Here is a 15,753-nt window from a genome sequence, read left to right as displayed (position 1 = left end):
TTTAAAAGGAGGGAGAAATGAAGAGGCAGAGAGGTTTAGAGGGATTTCAAAGAGAGGAGAGAGGGCTGAGGTCACTGAAGGTCTGCCGCTACTGGTGGGGTAAAAGCAAGGATGGGCTGAATGAAAGACCAGTGTAGGAGGGTTAAAGACTACAGAAGGGAACATTAAGCTGATGGAAGTTGCAGAAATAGGTTGGGGTAAAGCCATGGAGAATGATGAAGACAAGAACTATATATTCGATATAGATCAGTGAGGATATGAGTGATGGGTGGGACTTCTGCAGGACATTGTGCGAGGAGCAGGGTTTGAAGTAAAAGCTGAAAATGCTGGAAATATTCAACAAGCCAGGTAGCATTTGTGGAGAGAGAAACTGAATTAGCGTTTCAGGTCGATAACCTTTCATCAGCAGAATTTGAAGTTTGTGAGGGTGACAGATAGGCTGGTAAAGATGATGCTGGAGAAACTGGGTCTAACGAAGAGGTGATAGGGGTTTCAGCAGCAGTGGGGTTGATGTACAAGACGCTGCAAACATTATTGTGAGATGGAAATTAGCCGTCTTAGTAAATGAACAGGATATTGGGTTTAAAGCTTAGCTTTAGATTGAAAAGAATGCCAAGGGTTTACATAGTCTGCTTGGGCCTGAAAAACTGACCCAGCATGAGGGATAAATGGATGGAGAGAGCGAAACACAGTCAGTTACAAGGAATAAGAAAGACTTGCATTCATACAGTGCCTTTTACAAACTCAGGTCCTGCCAAAACCCTTTACAGCTAGTGAAGTAGTTTTGAAGTGAATTTACTGTTGTAATTCAGGAAATGAGGAAGCCAAATTGCACACAGCAAGGTCCCACAAACAGCTTAGAGAAGTGACCAGATGTCTGCTGTGCTGATGTTGGTTGAGGGATAAATATTGACCAGGACAAGGGAGTGAAGTCTGGCAGTGTTGAAAAACAATAGTTTTTCTGATATTTAGTTGAAGAAAAGTTTTAACAAATAGCTTCAATCTCCATTTTTTTTCTTCTCTAGTCAGAGTTAGCGACAAAAAAATCACTTGTAACTCCCAGAGTTAGGTAAGATGTGAAAAGAAGACAGAAAAAGACTGAAAAGAAACACAAGACAAAAAGATATGGAAGAGTGTTTAAATGATCATGTATCAATGCCACCATTACACTACACTGAAATAATGCATTTTCAGTCTATTTTGCAGTAGTGAAACCCAAATTTTGACTGCCGCTCACATTAAGTTAGGTTTGGCAAAGATTCACACATGCACTCAAATGCAGTTCGAGAAGCTCTCAATGTTGATTTTAATGATTGAAAAGAGCCAGCTCTCTCATGAGCTACTTTGCAGTATTAAACTGTGAATTGTGTTTCAGCAGACCACTGCAGTTTTGAATTTTAAATGCAAACTTTTTTTGCCCGAATGCACCAGTTGCTTTTCTACTGCAGCTGATGCTAATCCTGGCTGGTACAAGACTAATGTTTCCACATTTCTGATAACATAACTGACTCAAAGCATTTCTTCCTTTAGTTGCCAGGAGATTAAATTTGTTAGTAACTCAAGAAAAGTACTGACTTGAAGTGACTGTATGAACAAACTCAGATTAAAGCACAAACAGGCCCTCCTCCGTGACAAACAGAGCTAGTCACTATAAACATGTTTGTTTTTCGTATAAGTTAATACTTCAGGTATACACCCGTGCCAGAGTGAAAAGCACAGACAACTAGGATTTGTCCAGTATTGAGTGCCCTGGATGTGCTATTCCACCATCTCACTAGTACCCTTTCTAAATTAAGAAAGATTACCTTTTCTCAAAAGTTTAATTGTGTCGTATAAGATTGTAATATGATCTATGTTTGAAAGACTACTCCAAGAGGTTTAACATTAAGAATCAATTTCATAATCGTCCCCACCTTTTTTAAATTGATAACATGATCAGAGCTGTTCTTAACATCTGCTTATTAGTTTGACAGTATGATAACTAAGAAGGTGTGCATAAAGATTACCTTTGTCAGCATTACATTTCCAAAATCATTAGTTACCGTTAATACCTCTGAATATATCTGGAAATCAAACTCCTCATTGAATAATACACTGCAATCTAACCCACATAACAAGTTTCAGGAACATTTTAAAGTCTTTGAAAAGTACATTTTCTAAGTAAGTTATTTGCTGTCCAAAAGTACGCAATTCCTGTGATAATACCTTTTCTTTAATAGAATCAATTAATACATTTATTGTAACACAGTTAATTCGAATGCTGTGAAACAGTTTTCCATAACCTTCATTTTTACTTCAGAAGTAAGGTTCTCTTGTTTCAGCTGCTCAATCAAGTTTTCCATTCTCTTAAGCTTTGCTGCAGTCCCCTGTTCTTGTTTTTGCAGTTTTTGTATCTTCTTCTGTAATCTGGCAATCTTTTCCCAGAGCAGGGCCTTGTCAGTATCCTGTCTACAATACGAATGTTCAACTTGTAAAACCTCCGTGACTATGGACTGTTGATCATTCAACAATTGGTTCATTTTGAGCTCTTTTATCATTGTGAAGGGTTCAGTTGGTGTGTCATGAAAAATTGGTTCTGGATTTCCAATGGACTGAGATGGTGCAATGTTAACTTCTGAATTCCTTTGGGATTGCTCATCATGCTGTGCATTAGGAACTAATGGTTCTAATCTTTCACTCGTTATTTCATCTGTTGTAGCAGGACCAAAAATTTCCAGGTTTGTTTCTGATGTTCCTTCAGGCAAAATATTTTTTCTACGAATATATCGAGAACATAGTTTCTTCTTCTGAAAGATAAAATTAGGGGCTTTTGATTTGATAAAATAGATATTTATTGCATTATAATATGCTCAAACCTACTTTAAAATAAGTTTTAATGTTACCTGTTGATGAGTTGGAAATGAGAAAACAGTTGGTATAGCATGTGGCTTCAAATAACGTATACCCCAGCGCCATTCAAATGAATCTGCAGTAAAATGGTCACTACATATGCATTGATGCTTAGTGGGGAACCAGTTGTCCCGTTCCATATTTTTGATCCATTTGTGAAGTCTTTCCTTGTTTTGCAGTGGAAACCTTTATAAAAAGAAAATATGTTTGCTACATTAATACATTAATGGTTTATACATAGTGTATTATGAAGCTTCTTCCTGAACTGCTACTTATGCTGACGCATAACAGTCTCATGGGTTACTTAGTCTTTAATATTAATCCATATTTAAATAGATAATCCTAAACCTGCTCATTTATCTGTCTTCTACATGTTTGGTCCAGCATTGGGGGTTGGTAAATAGTTAATGAACACATTTGTATTTGTAAAAGATTGACTTTATAAATCAGTATAACTGAAATATGAATTCAACTTTGATGTATATGAATTTAAGACTAGTTAAATATGCTAGTATTATTGTTGGTTGTGCTTTACTCTGGCGAATCAAATGGGCATAGATAATGGAAATGTGTTTTTGTGGACGTTTAGTAAATCAGTGCGATGATATCATACACAATAGAGCACACTTAAACAAATACTTTTTTAAAACTTGATCATAAGCATATACATTTCTTAATAAAATCTTTTATGTTTGTCATGTACTTTGTGTAATTTTACTTTTCAAAAGGATGTCTCCTGAAATTTCTGCCACTCCTGTCTTTGGCTGACTTTCGGATTGTCCTGGTGCTTGAATATGATTTGGAACAACTTAAGCAGCACATCAGTCTCTGCTTGTCCCACTTCAATGCTGCACCTAGTTGATCTTTGCAATAAAATCTAATATTAATCTTATATTCGCCAAACAATTTACTGTCCAGTCTCACTCTCCAAAGTTATGATAGTCTATGGATGGGTGTGCGTGTGAATGTTAGGTCAAAACAAGATCACTTGTTTCTCTTTCTGGCTTCACCGAAAGAATACTTGGGTAAGCTACTGAGATATAAGAAAGCTGCTAACATTTGTGTAACACTATCCCAGCTTGAACGACCACCTTATGCAAATTGGGAAGGGGAAGAAATGGCAACTGGTACAAGTGAAACATTAGATTTTATTACGAAATATAGTGATTTTTATTACAATGAACCATGGCAAATTAAGATCACAACTTATTTTTTTAAATTTCCAATTGTAAGTTTTTCCCACCCACCTTCCATTAAATCTGTCTGTGCTAAAAGTGCCTTTTATGTAAATTTAAGGTTTTGGAGATGGGGGATAATTTATTCTGTGAAAATGTTCACTGAGCTGTATATTTTTATATTTTGTTATCTGAGAAACCTTTGAACTCACTCTACTATAAACTGAAGGATTACATTTATCAATGGCAAGTCTTTATTAGAATGTCCTCAGAGGGATCATATTCAGCTCACTTTGACACATTTGTTATCATATGGAGTTACTGGTGCATGTGACAGATCAGAAAGCTGACATGTTTGAAATCATACAAAATTTTATCTGTAATAAAAGAAGAGCTTAAATCCTGTCAATAAAACCTCATTTCCTAAAATAAAAGCAAAATACTGCGGATGCTGGAGATCTGAAATAAAAACAGAAAGTGCTGAAAATACTCAGTAAGTCTGGCAGCATCTGTGGAGAGAGAAACAGAGTTAACAGTTCAGGTCTGTGACCTTTCAACAAAACATGATGAAAGATCACAGACTCTGTTTCTCTCTCCACAGATGCTGTCTGACCTGCTGAGTATTTCCAGCACTTTCTGTTTTTATTAAACCTTATTGCCTGTTAGGTTTAGGCAGACTTTTGTCAATTTTTTCCATTTTCGGAAAATGCCTGTGCAAACTTGCCACATTGTAATTATACCCTTGAAGCCAACCTAAATTGGTGAGGATATGGGTGACTGACAAGCAAGGTTAAGTGCAAGGCAGGTTACAGTTGGTAGACTTTGGACAATTTGAAGTTTATGGAGGGTGGTGATCAGGACATTAGTGAGCAGGCATGAGAGAAATGGGGGCTAAACTGGAAAGCTCCCAAAAAAGAGCAGAGTTATCGCAATGTGCTATTAACCCATGCTCATTGATTGCAATGTAGGCAGCAAGTCAATTCCTGCTTCCTCTTCATTTGAATGATCTCTGCGTCCAGCCAGCACTAACGCAGTGTTCATTGGCTGGACGCATCAGCAGGGAGCCAGCATCATGAGTAGCTAGCACCAAATAAAGCTAGCCTGCACGTCTTAAAGGGGAAACACATTGTAGCTGGAACAGGTGATAGGAGTTCTGGTTGAAGAGAATCTGACTGGGAACAAGTGAGCAATGGCGCAACAGGGAAGAGATTGGGCTCCAAGGTTTTCAGCTGCTGCACTGGAGGTCTTGATGGAAGGGTTGGAAAGGAGAGAATTCTTGTATCCGCAGGAAGGAAGGAGGCCCTCCAGACACATACTTAGAAGGCAGTGGGAACAGAAAGGGATGAAGGTCAATGCCAGGAGTCAATCCCCAATGACCTGGATGCAGTGGCGCAAGATACTCAATGATCTCACGAGTGGTAAGGTCAGTGAATGTATCTTCAAATGTCATATCTTACCAACTGTAGCCTCAGCCACTGCTCAAATCATGAGTCTCCCATCACTCACCTACCAACAATCTCTATCAATCAGGTTTCATACCCAACATTCATATGCTTCACCTCATCCTCAAATACTTAGCACTGATATATGCCTCATACCCACATCTCATAGGTTACACAAACTGCCAGCTTGTCAATTGCGACAACCACATCAGCCAAACAGACTGCACAACGCTCACTGACACGCTTGCCTCTCTCATGCGGTAGAAGATGACGCACGACCAGAGCCAGCAGGAGCTAATCGGAAGGTGACAGGCGGGCCTGTTTTTCCTAATTCCCACGGAGGAGATGATGGTCATTGTTAAGGTGACCAATGCTGAGACTGTGGCCATTGGCATAGCTAAAACCATCGAAGAGGATGGCATCCTTATACCTAATCCTCCTCCTCACATCTCATTTCCCTCTCATCCCACACTCTCTTCTGATTTACAAGCTTCAGGTAGTGTAAGCATGCATCTCTTACTCCCCTCCTACCCTCCCTGCTCCATAACATTACCTTTGTGTCTTTTTCCTTTCAGATATCCAAGAACCTGGCCATATGGTGGAGGAACACCAAGACAAGAATGATGAAAGCAGAGCACTGTCACTCAACTTCACACTCACAGCTACCAACTTAGATAATCTGCCTATCTTATAGAAACATAGAAAATAGGAGGAGTAGGCCATTCGGCCCTGCTCCGCCATTCAAAAAAGAACATGGCTGATCGTCTAATTTAGTACTTAAGAAATATATCTATCTCTTTCTTGAATATATTTAATGACGGCCTCCACTGCCTTCTGTGATAGAGAATTCTGCAGAATAAAGACATCATAGCTGCTACCAGGATACCAGGCATTGACCTGCATGATTCACTGCCAATGGTCACATGCCAGCTGGACATTGAGGGAGTGGAATCCATTTCGGTTCCAGTACAATGCAGAGTTGACATGTGGTGTCCACAAAACGATGTGCGTGCTCCCCACCACCTGCCTGTTTCTAGCAAGAGAGAATGAAATATATTTATTTAGCTGTCATTGAATAGAGAGCCTCAGTAACGTCCTTTACGCAAAAGCGGATGGCGAGATGCCACAAATATCTCCAGCATCAGCCTGGAAGAAGCCAGATTCATAAAAGTAATTGCCAAGGTCACCTTCACAGCCACTGGAAATGGTGTCCTTGCCCTGCTCTGAGGTTGCAGTTGTGGCTGCAACAGGTGGCAGATTTCAGCAAGGACATACTTCCTGCTGCTGAATACACGTTCAGTTGTGCAAGCTCCAAAATGTTGCACGCTGACTGACGTCATGATCTGCCTGCTCTGCATACTTCTGTCAGCTGTTCACTGCACAACGTGCTAACTCTTGCACCAATACAGCATTTGGCATGGTGCGCCCCACAAGTGCACGCACATGCTGTGGAGGCAATTTTGGAGGTTTAAGGGGACTTGCCACAGCTAAAAAACAGGCATTAATGAGCCCAATTTTTCACACATTGAGTCTGTAGTTGATCATGATGTGGATGAGGTGTAAGTGGTGTTGGCTGTGAATCAGGTATAGGGTTTTCATTATTTGGTGTCGATAGTATGGCCTACAGAAACTGATCTTGCACTGCTGGGCTGTACTCTGGCTCTGCTATTTCTGCAGCCAGCACAGACAAGACCAGAACTTAGTTTTTAAAAATCTCTCTACATTTCTATGATGTACCAACTCCAAGGTCTATTTGACATGCTATTTCTCCTCACTACCCTACCCACGCACCACTACCCAACTATGCCATCACCCTTGACATTTAGGGCCCCATTCTGGTTATGACCTACTTGCTCCCTCACTGATATCCTCTTCTTCCTTCATCACTGCCTCAGCCCCCAATGAATTTTTGAGCTGCCCTTTTTGGAGTCTGTCTTTAGGCCCCTGGGCCACCTGATTCATATCAACAAATGACATTTCTTCATCCCATTGGGCCTCCAGCCTCAGTTACTCACCCAGCTGGGCCTCCTGCTGCCCCCCACTGCCCGCATCACCTTTTGCTATTCCTACCATGCATAAGTGCATATATTGTCAGACTCTGCTTGTGCCTCAGTCTATTACTTCTGCTGAAATCTTTATCCAAGTCTTTGTTGCCTCTAGGTTTGACTATTCCAACCCACTCCTGGCTGGCCTCCCACGTCCTACCCTCCATAAACCTGAGGTCATCCAAAACTCTGCTGCCTGTGTCCTGACTCACACTAACTCCCGTTCACCCATTAACTCTGTGCTTACTGACCTACACTGGTTAAGTAGCGCCTTGATTTTAAAATTTTAATCCTCTTTTCAAAACCTTCCATAGCCTCACCCCTCCCTATCTCCAACCTCTTCCAACCCTCCAATATGTCTGCCTTCCTCCAAGTCTGGCCTCTTGAGCATCCCTCTGCCAAGGCCCTAAACTCTAGAAATTCCCTCCCTAAACCTCTCCATCTCTCTTTCGTCCTTTAAGACACTCCTTGAAATTTACCTCTTTGATCAAGCTTTTGGTCATTTGTCCTAACATGTGGCATGGTGTCAAATTTTGTTAACGGTCCTGTAAAGTGTCTTGAGACGTTCTGCTATGTTAAAAATGCTATATAAATACAAGTTGTTATATATTAGGAGTGTTAGTGGGATCTTGGAGCTCGAATTTGACCCCCCACATTAATTATGCTCTTCCTTGCTCCTTTGTCTGTTCTCTCGCTCTTACCTGCACCTTCTTACTTCCCATGTCCCATGCACTTGTTCTTTTCTCCTACCACTTTTACTGTCCCTATCCCCAGCACCTATTCCTTCACATGGTGCTCCCATACCAGCTTTTCCTGCTCTTGCCCTGAATGCCCCTTCCTCCTTATGTAAACACACATGTGTGGAACTGCAACCCCCAAATCCCACCAATACTCTGCAATAAAAACAATGACATTCGTTTATCATTAATCAGTGGTCCTAATAATTTATTGTACACTACATAGCATAGCCGATGTACCCTCCGGCTCACTTGTCCGCAATGCCACATGGTATCCACCAGTGTATTGTAATATTTTGGGTTGAACTACAGACCTGTTGACTAAGTGTCACTCATTTGGGATTCGGGTTTACCATGTAATTCCCACTAATCCGCTGATATGTATTAAATGTGCATCAACACGAGAAGTGGTAAACTATATTGGAGATGCCCTTCCTTCCTCCTGCATGGTTTATACTTTAATTTAAAAAAACAAAGTTGGTGTTCTCTAAACTACTGCTTCCTGATTGCCCTCTTCTGAACCTTGGTGGTGTTTCTGCATTTATGTACACTGGCCCTTGACCTTGGTTCCTCAGTAATAAATATGATCATGGTGCTTCGGGCTGGCGGTGATATTTCAGCCTTTTCTACTTACGGGTAGAAGCCCAACTTCCGATGATCAGATGACAACTGGCCACTTCGATTGGAGCAGCTGGCCGCCGCACAGTATCTGGGCATCTCCTTAAAGAGGACCAAGGCAATAGCAGAGAGAGGGCCGCGCAGGCGCCTTAAATGCGGACATGAAATCACAGAGTGCCTGGCTGGAGCGGTGACGTGTGCCTGGAGGCAGCCAATGAGCGAGTGATTCGTGGTGGCAGGGTTCTAGAACGCGGGTGTAGCGCGTTGAGGGTGGTGGTTGATTGGTGCGGCTTGACCTGAGTGGACGGTGAGTGTTACTGTGGAACTGGTGGGCAAGCAGGTGAACGCCAGGCTGGGGATTGGAACTGGGCCTTGTTTCGGTTTCCCCTCTCATTCTATGCTGCGGTAATCTGCTGCTCCAGCCAGTTGTTAAATTGGTTGTAGCGGTTTTGATTTCTTTGTATTTCCGTTCTCAAAACATGTTCTGCGTCTCTCAATGTGTTTGTTTTGCGGTGCTTTGATGTTGTTTGTAAGAAGCAGGGGTGTTTATTTTCCCTTGGTGTAAGGCTGCCGTGAGAAAGCGGGTACTGGACCGAGTGAGAGTTCAAACCCTCTGCATCAGCGGAGTCATAAAGCGAGCTCCATGGCATCACTAGGCTGTGCGGCTGAAAGTGCATCTTTTCTCTCTGCAATTGATTTTTATATGATTACGGCACGAAATCTTTAAAGAAAATCGTCAATTCTAAAATCATTTTCTATCGCCTACTTCGATCAAAATCACCTAGTCTCTCAAAAGTGATGCGAATTGTTGAAATTCCTTTTACATTAGCATGATGTGGATTTTGTCAAAAATAAGGCCCCACCTTTATCGAAGTCCAAAACAAAATGTGCGGAGCACCGATTGGCCTTTGGTTCTGAGATTGAAATATGATCTTTAGTTTATGGGTGTCATATTGCACTCAGTATGTCTTTGTTATTGCAGAATAGAGCTTATTTCAGGCAGTTATCTCTTACACTAAAAGAAAAATACAGCACTCAGCAGAAAATATTAACTTGAAATTGTGCCCCTGTATAATTGTCAAGAGGTTAACAATTTCACTCTAATGTGTTTTTTTTTAACCAAATACTTTTGTGTCTGCCTGCAATTCAGGCAGACTGCCCAAGACAAGGGGACTGAATATCACTTGCATTTTGAGAATGTCTGTCTGTGTACAAATAAAATGCTTTAGGTGAGAGTATATTATGGGTTTGCCTAGGGCCATCCTTGAGCTAGATGTGTGATTGCAGAGGAGTCTGGGACTAATGTGATTAACTCTTTACTGAACACTGCTGTAGAAGCACTGTCAGCATTATGACTTCTGTGGTGCAAGGAAAGGGCCCACCACAACCTTCTCCGGACATCTAGGGATGGGCAATAAATATAGCCTTGTCAGCATTTCCCACAACCCAGATTTGGGCTGGAATTTTACGCCACCCCAGCGAGCTGGATGGTGGGGGGGTTGGTGGTGTAAAATTGAGTGGGAGGCACTGGGAGGCCTTCCTGATCTGCTTCTGCCTCTGCCCCACTTTACGTGGGCTGGGTGGGGAGAGAAACAGGCTGTTTGCCCTCAAGTGGCCACTTAAGGGCCTTCACCCGCCTGCACTGGGATTTTACCTGTTGCAAGTGCGGGTCCGGGAGATGTGAAAGGCTGCCCAGTGAAAGCTGGCAGCATCTCAGTGCCCTGGGGGTGGGCCCTGACAAATGGACGCAGGGTGCCTATTGAGGGCTGTCCTCGCTTCCCCAACTGCCCCCAGGATCTGAGACGCCCCCTTTCTTCCCCACACGACCACCCTTGCCTCACCGGGGCGTGACCAATCACCCTGGCGAGGCGAACCAAACTTACCTGTCGCCCTGGCTCCATGTCCTTGGATGGGTTGCAGTCCCAGCGGTGACCACCACTACCAGTAGTGCTGCTGGGACTAAGAGCTGCCAGCCCGATGATTGGCTGGCAGCTCAATGAGGCGGGACGTCCTCCCTCAAGCAGGTGGATGTCCCGCCTCAGAACAATTAAAGCCTGGGGACCTGTAAAATGCGGGACAGATCCCCGGTCCAGGCGGAAGCGAGTTTGCCACTGACTTTTACGTCGGTGGCCAGCTCCCATCTGCCCCATGTAAAATTCAGCCTTGGGAGTATGAAAAGCAGAAAATCTGTGGTGAGATTTTCTCCCTCAGAGACCGAGAGAAAGAGAGTGATACCATTATTATTGAATATAACTACCACATCACAGAACTTTTAACTTTGACTTTTAAGAACATTTGGGAGTACCAACTCCAATAGAAAATACCACTGTATTAGAGTGTATCACAGTATCAAAAATCCTAATAGACAGGGAAGAGACATCAAAACATGAGACAAGTGACAAAGCACAAATTTTCTTTCCCAGATAATACACATAGCCCTATTGAATATTTTTTCCACCTATTAAAACTTTGGAGCTCTGTGTGGAATACTTTTAAAAAGATACAATATTCAGGATAGTTGATCACACTGTTCAAGATCATTAAGACTTCTGACCTCATGTAAAAGTATGCATAATATCTATTACTAGTTATCTGTTCATATTTATGACATCATCCTAGAATTTCCTCAAAATTGTTGGTATAAGTGACATCTTTTGGAAGAAAACCTGCAAGTAACAGGTTTAAGCTAAAACATTTGATATGTGTGAATTTTCTTAATCATTTGATCGTTTCTGAGAGTCATTCTGTCAAAACCCTCTGGTGCTCATTTAAACAGCTCCATCCTTCCCGTGTGAATGTGTACTGCATTTACACCAGTAATGGGCTGGCATAAATATATGCCTTAAAATGTAGGCTTGAAGCCATTATTGAGGTTTTTGGAGCCTGAGAGCATTTTTATTTTTCACACTGAGACCTTCACTATACTTAACCAAAGTCTGGTCAGATTGTACACCCCACGTTCTCCACCCACCCACCCTCCTACCTGCCTTCTCCTACATATGCAGGAGAACTGAACAGCTGAAATGGCCATCCTAATGGACATCTCCCTTTGCCTCAAACTGAAAGAGGAGCAACAGAGATGAGGTGCTATGATTGTTGATCTCAGCCCACTCTCAGCAGCACCAATAGGGGTATTAGCATTTGTGCTTGTTTCATGCTGGTTTTTACATTCCAAATGAAATGAGCTCCCCAGGAAATTTGAGCATACATTCATGATAGCCAGATTAGCACAGAAGGCAATGAAAATGAGATTGAGGAATTTACAGACCTTAATGAAGAGGATCTGTGCTGTATTTACTGTTGTGTGCACTTGAAATGTTGAAATACATACATTTATTTAAAGCCTACTGTTGATATACATCTCATTTTTGTTTCTAGGCAATCTTGACAATGGCAGCAGCACAGTCTGTTTTTGCTTTTGCTGTCTGTTTTCTAATGATATCTGAATTTATATTGGCAAAGAAGGATTATTATGAAATTTTGGGGTTGCCAAAAAATTCATCTGACCGTCAAATCAAGAAGGCATTTCACAAGCTTGCAATGAAATACCATCCAGACAAAAATAAAAGTCCAGATGCAGAGGCAAAGTTCAGGGAAATTGCTGAAGGTAGGTGTGTTAAACAGCTCTTCTGTATGTGGTTCTTTTCATGTACTTTCATCTTTTAATTGGTCTGTGTATAGTTTTTTTTAGTTTCTAGTGTTGGAAAGACTACAGCCATTATCTTTAGCTCCCTACCACAAACTCTGTACATTTGCCAACAAATCTGTCCCCTTCTCCGGCCACTATCTCGAGCTACACCGGACTGTTCACAATTTCAGCATCTTACTTAATCCTGAGCTGAGCTTCTGACTGTCAGGAAAAACAGCTTACTTCTACATCTGTAACATGGCTCATCGCCACCCCGTCTCAGCCTGTTTGCTGCTGAAACCTTCTCCCATGCCTTTTGTCATCACCAGGCTCGAATACTTCAATGCTGTCCTGACCTGTTTCCCATCTTCCACTCTTTGTAAACTACAGCCCATCTGCGGCCTGTATCTGGCCCTCACTAGGGCTTGCTTGCTTTTCACTTCTGTATTTGCTGGCCTATGTTTGCTCCTGGACTGCCACTATCTTCAATTTAAAGTTATCATCCTTGTGTCTGTGTTTAGATTTTTTTGGTAGCCTTTTTCTCATTCTCTCTAACCTCTGCCAGCTATCCCCCACCCCCACACATACAAAAAGCTCTCTTCCTCTCGGCTCTTGTGTAGTTCCTTCACCTCACCGTTGTTTGCCTTCAGCTTAATCTCGTGCTATGAAATTCCCTTTGCTGGACTTCTCTACTTCCCTCTCTTCCTTTTTAAGACCCACCTTTAAACCCACATCTTTGAGTAATATTTTGGTCACCCTTCCTAATATTGTTTTCATCAGCTTATTGTCCTTTTTTTTCTATGTTATCAGAGCTATATAAATGCAAGTTGTCATTTTTCTACTTTATAACACATTAGGTTTTTGTTTTTGCAGCTTATGAAGTTCTTTCGGATGAGAAGAAACGGAAAGAATACGATCACGTAGGCCATCAGTTTTTCAATGCAGGCAGTGGTGGCCATCACACTCATTCTTTCAATTTCAACTTTGATGACTTCCTTAAAGATTTTGACTTTGATTTTGGCCACAGAGCACATCAGAAGAAACATTTCGATAGTCACTTCCGGGCACACCAGGAGGCACAAAATGCACAGAGATTTTCCTTTGGGGATAGACAATTTCCTTTTGGAGGTGGGATGTTCGATGATGTTTTTGAAGACATGGAAAAGATGTTCTCATTTAGCAGTTTTGGCAGCACACACAAACACACAGTGAGAACTGAGAAGTTTCAAAGCTCTGGGAAGCAGCACTGCAAAACCGTCACACAGCGCAGAGGAAACATGGTCACAACATATACAGACTGTTCAGTGCCATAAACTTGCTAAGTATACATAATTGTAACAACATGGTTTACTTGACATCTTTTATGTCATGGCTTGTTTCCCAGGCAGAAGTGTCAAGAAAAGCAGTAGCTGAGCTGACTTGCACAAAAATAATGCTTTCCTGTTCGTCTTTGTGAACCTTCTAGAAATTGATTGAGGGCAATGGGCTAATTCCAGCTTAAAAACTGTACTTAGCTGTTACAATAACCATTTTCTGGCTTACCAATTCCAAGCATATATTGTTTAAATATAAAGCAATAGTAACAATAATTGATGTATGAGCTAGCATGGGAGGTAAAGCAACAGATTTAAATGAAATAATGGCGAAGCAGGTTATTCTGTAGCCTGACTGCATTTATTTAATCCCAATGTATGGAATGCTTTTAATTTCATTTGAGGACAGATCTTTGTATCTTGTCATGGTTAATGAAGGCAGAGTGCTGTGCTCCTATAATTAATTTTGTTACTAGCTTATCTATTATTTTCTTAGTAGGATCTATGTGATATTCTAGAATCCGCTATAAGTAATTCAGTTTCTACAGTATCAGTGCTAAACCCATGCCTTATTTATTGCTTTTATTTTTCTGTTTAAATGTCTATAGACTTGCATCTAATGTTGGCTTTGTTGTGTTGCTCTGACATTTTGGGCTTTGGTTTTTAAAAAGAAATGTAGTGAAACAGCACACACATTTATAAGGATTGGCCTCAAGTTTGAATCTGAATCGTAAACTTGTACATTTTGTGTTGGTGTGGAGAATCACAGCATTTAGTTAAAATCCGTTAACTTCAATGTACATAATGTGATATAGTTTGAAAATAAATAGACAAAAACTTAATTCCTGCAAAGTTTATCAAGTGTAGGCCACATAATTCTTTTCAGTGCTAAATAAGGTTACTTTTTTATGCAGTACTTTGAATTTCATTTTGAGCTATGCCTAAACCATATTGGGTTGAATAATAGTACAAAGATAGTTACAAAATGCTTTGTGTAATTACTAAAAAAAAAACTTTACAAGAGTGTGGTAGATGGAGATGGGGATGGGGGGGGGGGGGGGGGTGGAAAGTACCATACCTCCATTCCTTGAAGGTTTTGTGGTATTCAGTAGTTAACATCAAAAAGCTAACAAACTGTAGTGATTCCTAGATGACAATGATTTACTATTTTCTTCCTAACCTGTATTAGGGATGTTCCGCAAACGTTTGTATCTTTCATATGCTGTGATACTTTTTTTTAGTGCTGTTCTGATCACTTGTTTTTCTTGCCATATGTCTCACCATTGTCTTTTGATTTGCGCACAGAATTTATATAATCTGTTTACCTCATTTCATTGTCTTGAAAATCGCAGGTAAAGAACTGCGTACTGTCAAGTGTGCAATATTATTGTACAGACTTTTCTCTGCATTGCAGATGTTATGTAGACTCCATTAGTTTATTAAAATTTGTGAAATCTGTGTCCAAAATGTCTTGCACTTTTCCAAAATGCATTTTGTTAATTTTAGTAGCAACTGTATTTATTTAACACTTTTCCCTTAATTGGTTCTTTAGAACATGTTTTGACTTTTTAAAAAAAAAAACTACTTCTGACAGTTCACATTAGTTTTTTTCTTATGGTCTGTGTTCTCTGGTTCTTGGCCATTCTGCCAATGGGAACAGTTTTTCTCCCTCTCTGTCCAGACCCCTCATGATTTTGAACATCACCTATCAAATCTCCCCTCAACCTTCTCTTAAGGAGAACAACCTCAGCTTTTCCAAGCAATCCATGTAACTGAGGTGCCTCGTTCCCTGGAACCATTCTCGTAAATCTTTTTTGCACCCTTTCAAGCCTTCACATCCTTCCAGAATTGGACACAATAGTCCAATTGAAGCAAAAATCAGTGTTTTGTACAGGTTCAAAATAAC

At 41.0% G+C, this 15,753-nt stretch overlaps 2 protein-coding genes across 3 annotated transcripts; one reads left to right on the top strand and one right to left on the bottom strand.

The window, feature by feature from the left end:
* Window positions 1–1,277: 1,277 nt before the first annotated feature.
* On the bottom strand, window positions 1,278–9,052 carry LOC137379574 (THAP domain-containing protein 5-like). Its single transcript, XM_068050597.1, has 3 exons — window positions 8,923–9,052; window positions 2,883–3,075; window positions 1,278–2,786 (listed from the first exon to the last, which is right to left on the bottom strand). The coding sequence occupies exons 1-3, from the start codon at window positions 9,003–9,005 to the stop codon at window positions 2,235–2,237; spliced, it is 828 nt and encodes a 275-aa protein (XP_067906698.1). The 5' UTR covers window positions 9,006–9,052; the 3' UTR covers window positions 1,278–2,234.
* A 53-nt stretch (window positions 9,053–9,105) lies between these two features.
* LOC137379575 (dnaJ homolog subfamily B member 9-like) lies at window positions 9,106–15,314 on the top strand. 2 transcript variants are annotated; one of them, XM_068050598.1, is made up of 3 exons: window positions 9,106–9,213; window positions 12,285–12,513; window positions 13,408–15,314. In XM_068050598.1, the coding sequence occupies exons 2-3, from the start codon at window positions 12,297–12,299 to the stop codon at window positions 13,845–13,847; spliced, it is 657 nt and encodes a 218-aa protein (XP_067906699.1). In that variant the 5' UTR covers window positions 9,106–9,213; window positions 12,285–12,296; the 3' UTR covers window positions 13,848–15,314. The 2 variants fall into 2 exon arrangements, with proteins under 2 accessions (XP_067906699.1, XP_067906701.1); XM_068050600.1 differs by lacking the exon at window positions 9,106–9,213 and adding an exon at window positions 9,232–9,311.
* The last annotated feature ends 439 nt before the right edge of the window (window positions 15,315–15,753 follow it).

The sequence above is a fragment of the Heterodontus francisci genome, chromosome 18, assembly GCF_036365525.1.
Source record: "Heterodontus francisci isolate sHetFra1 chromosome 18, sHetFra1.hap1, whole genome shotgun sequence".
Lineage (NCBI taxonomy): Eukaryota > Metazoa > Chordata > Chondrichthyes > Heterodontiformes > Heterodontidae > Heterodontus > Heterodontus francisci.
This window is presented reverse-complemented; position numbering and strand designations above follow the sequence as displayed.

Coding starts and splice junctions, on each gene's coding strand:
- LOC137379574 (XM_068050597.1), bottom strand. CDS start 9,005: ATGCCCAGATACTGTGCGGCGGCCAGCTGCTCCAATCGAAGTGGCCAG. Junction 3,076..8,922: donor CGGAAGTTGGGCTTCTACCC/GTAAGTAGAAAA, acceptor CTTTTTATAAAG/GTTTCCACTGCAAAACAAGG. Junction 2,787..2,882: donor CATTTCCAACTCATCAACAG/GTAACATTAAAA, acceptor TTTATCTTTCAG/AAGAAGAAACTATGTTCTCG.
- LOC137379575 (XM_068050598.1), top strand. CDS start 12,297: ATGGCAGCAGCACAGTCTGTTTTTGCTTTTGCTGTCTGTTTTCTAATG. Junction 12,514..13,407: donor GTTCAGGGAAATTGCTGAAG/GTAGGTGTGTTA, acceptor TTGTTTTTGCAG/CTTATGAAGTTCTTTCGGAT.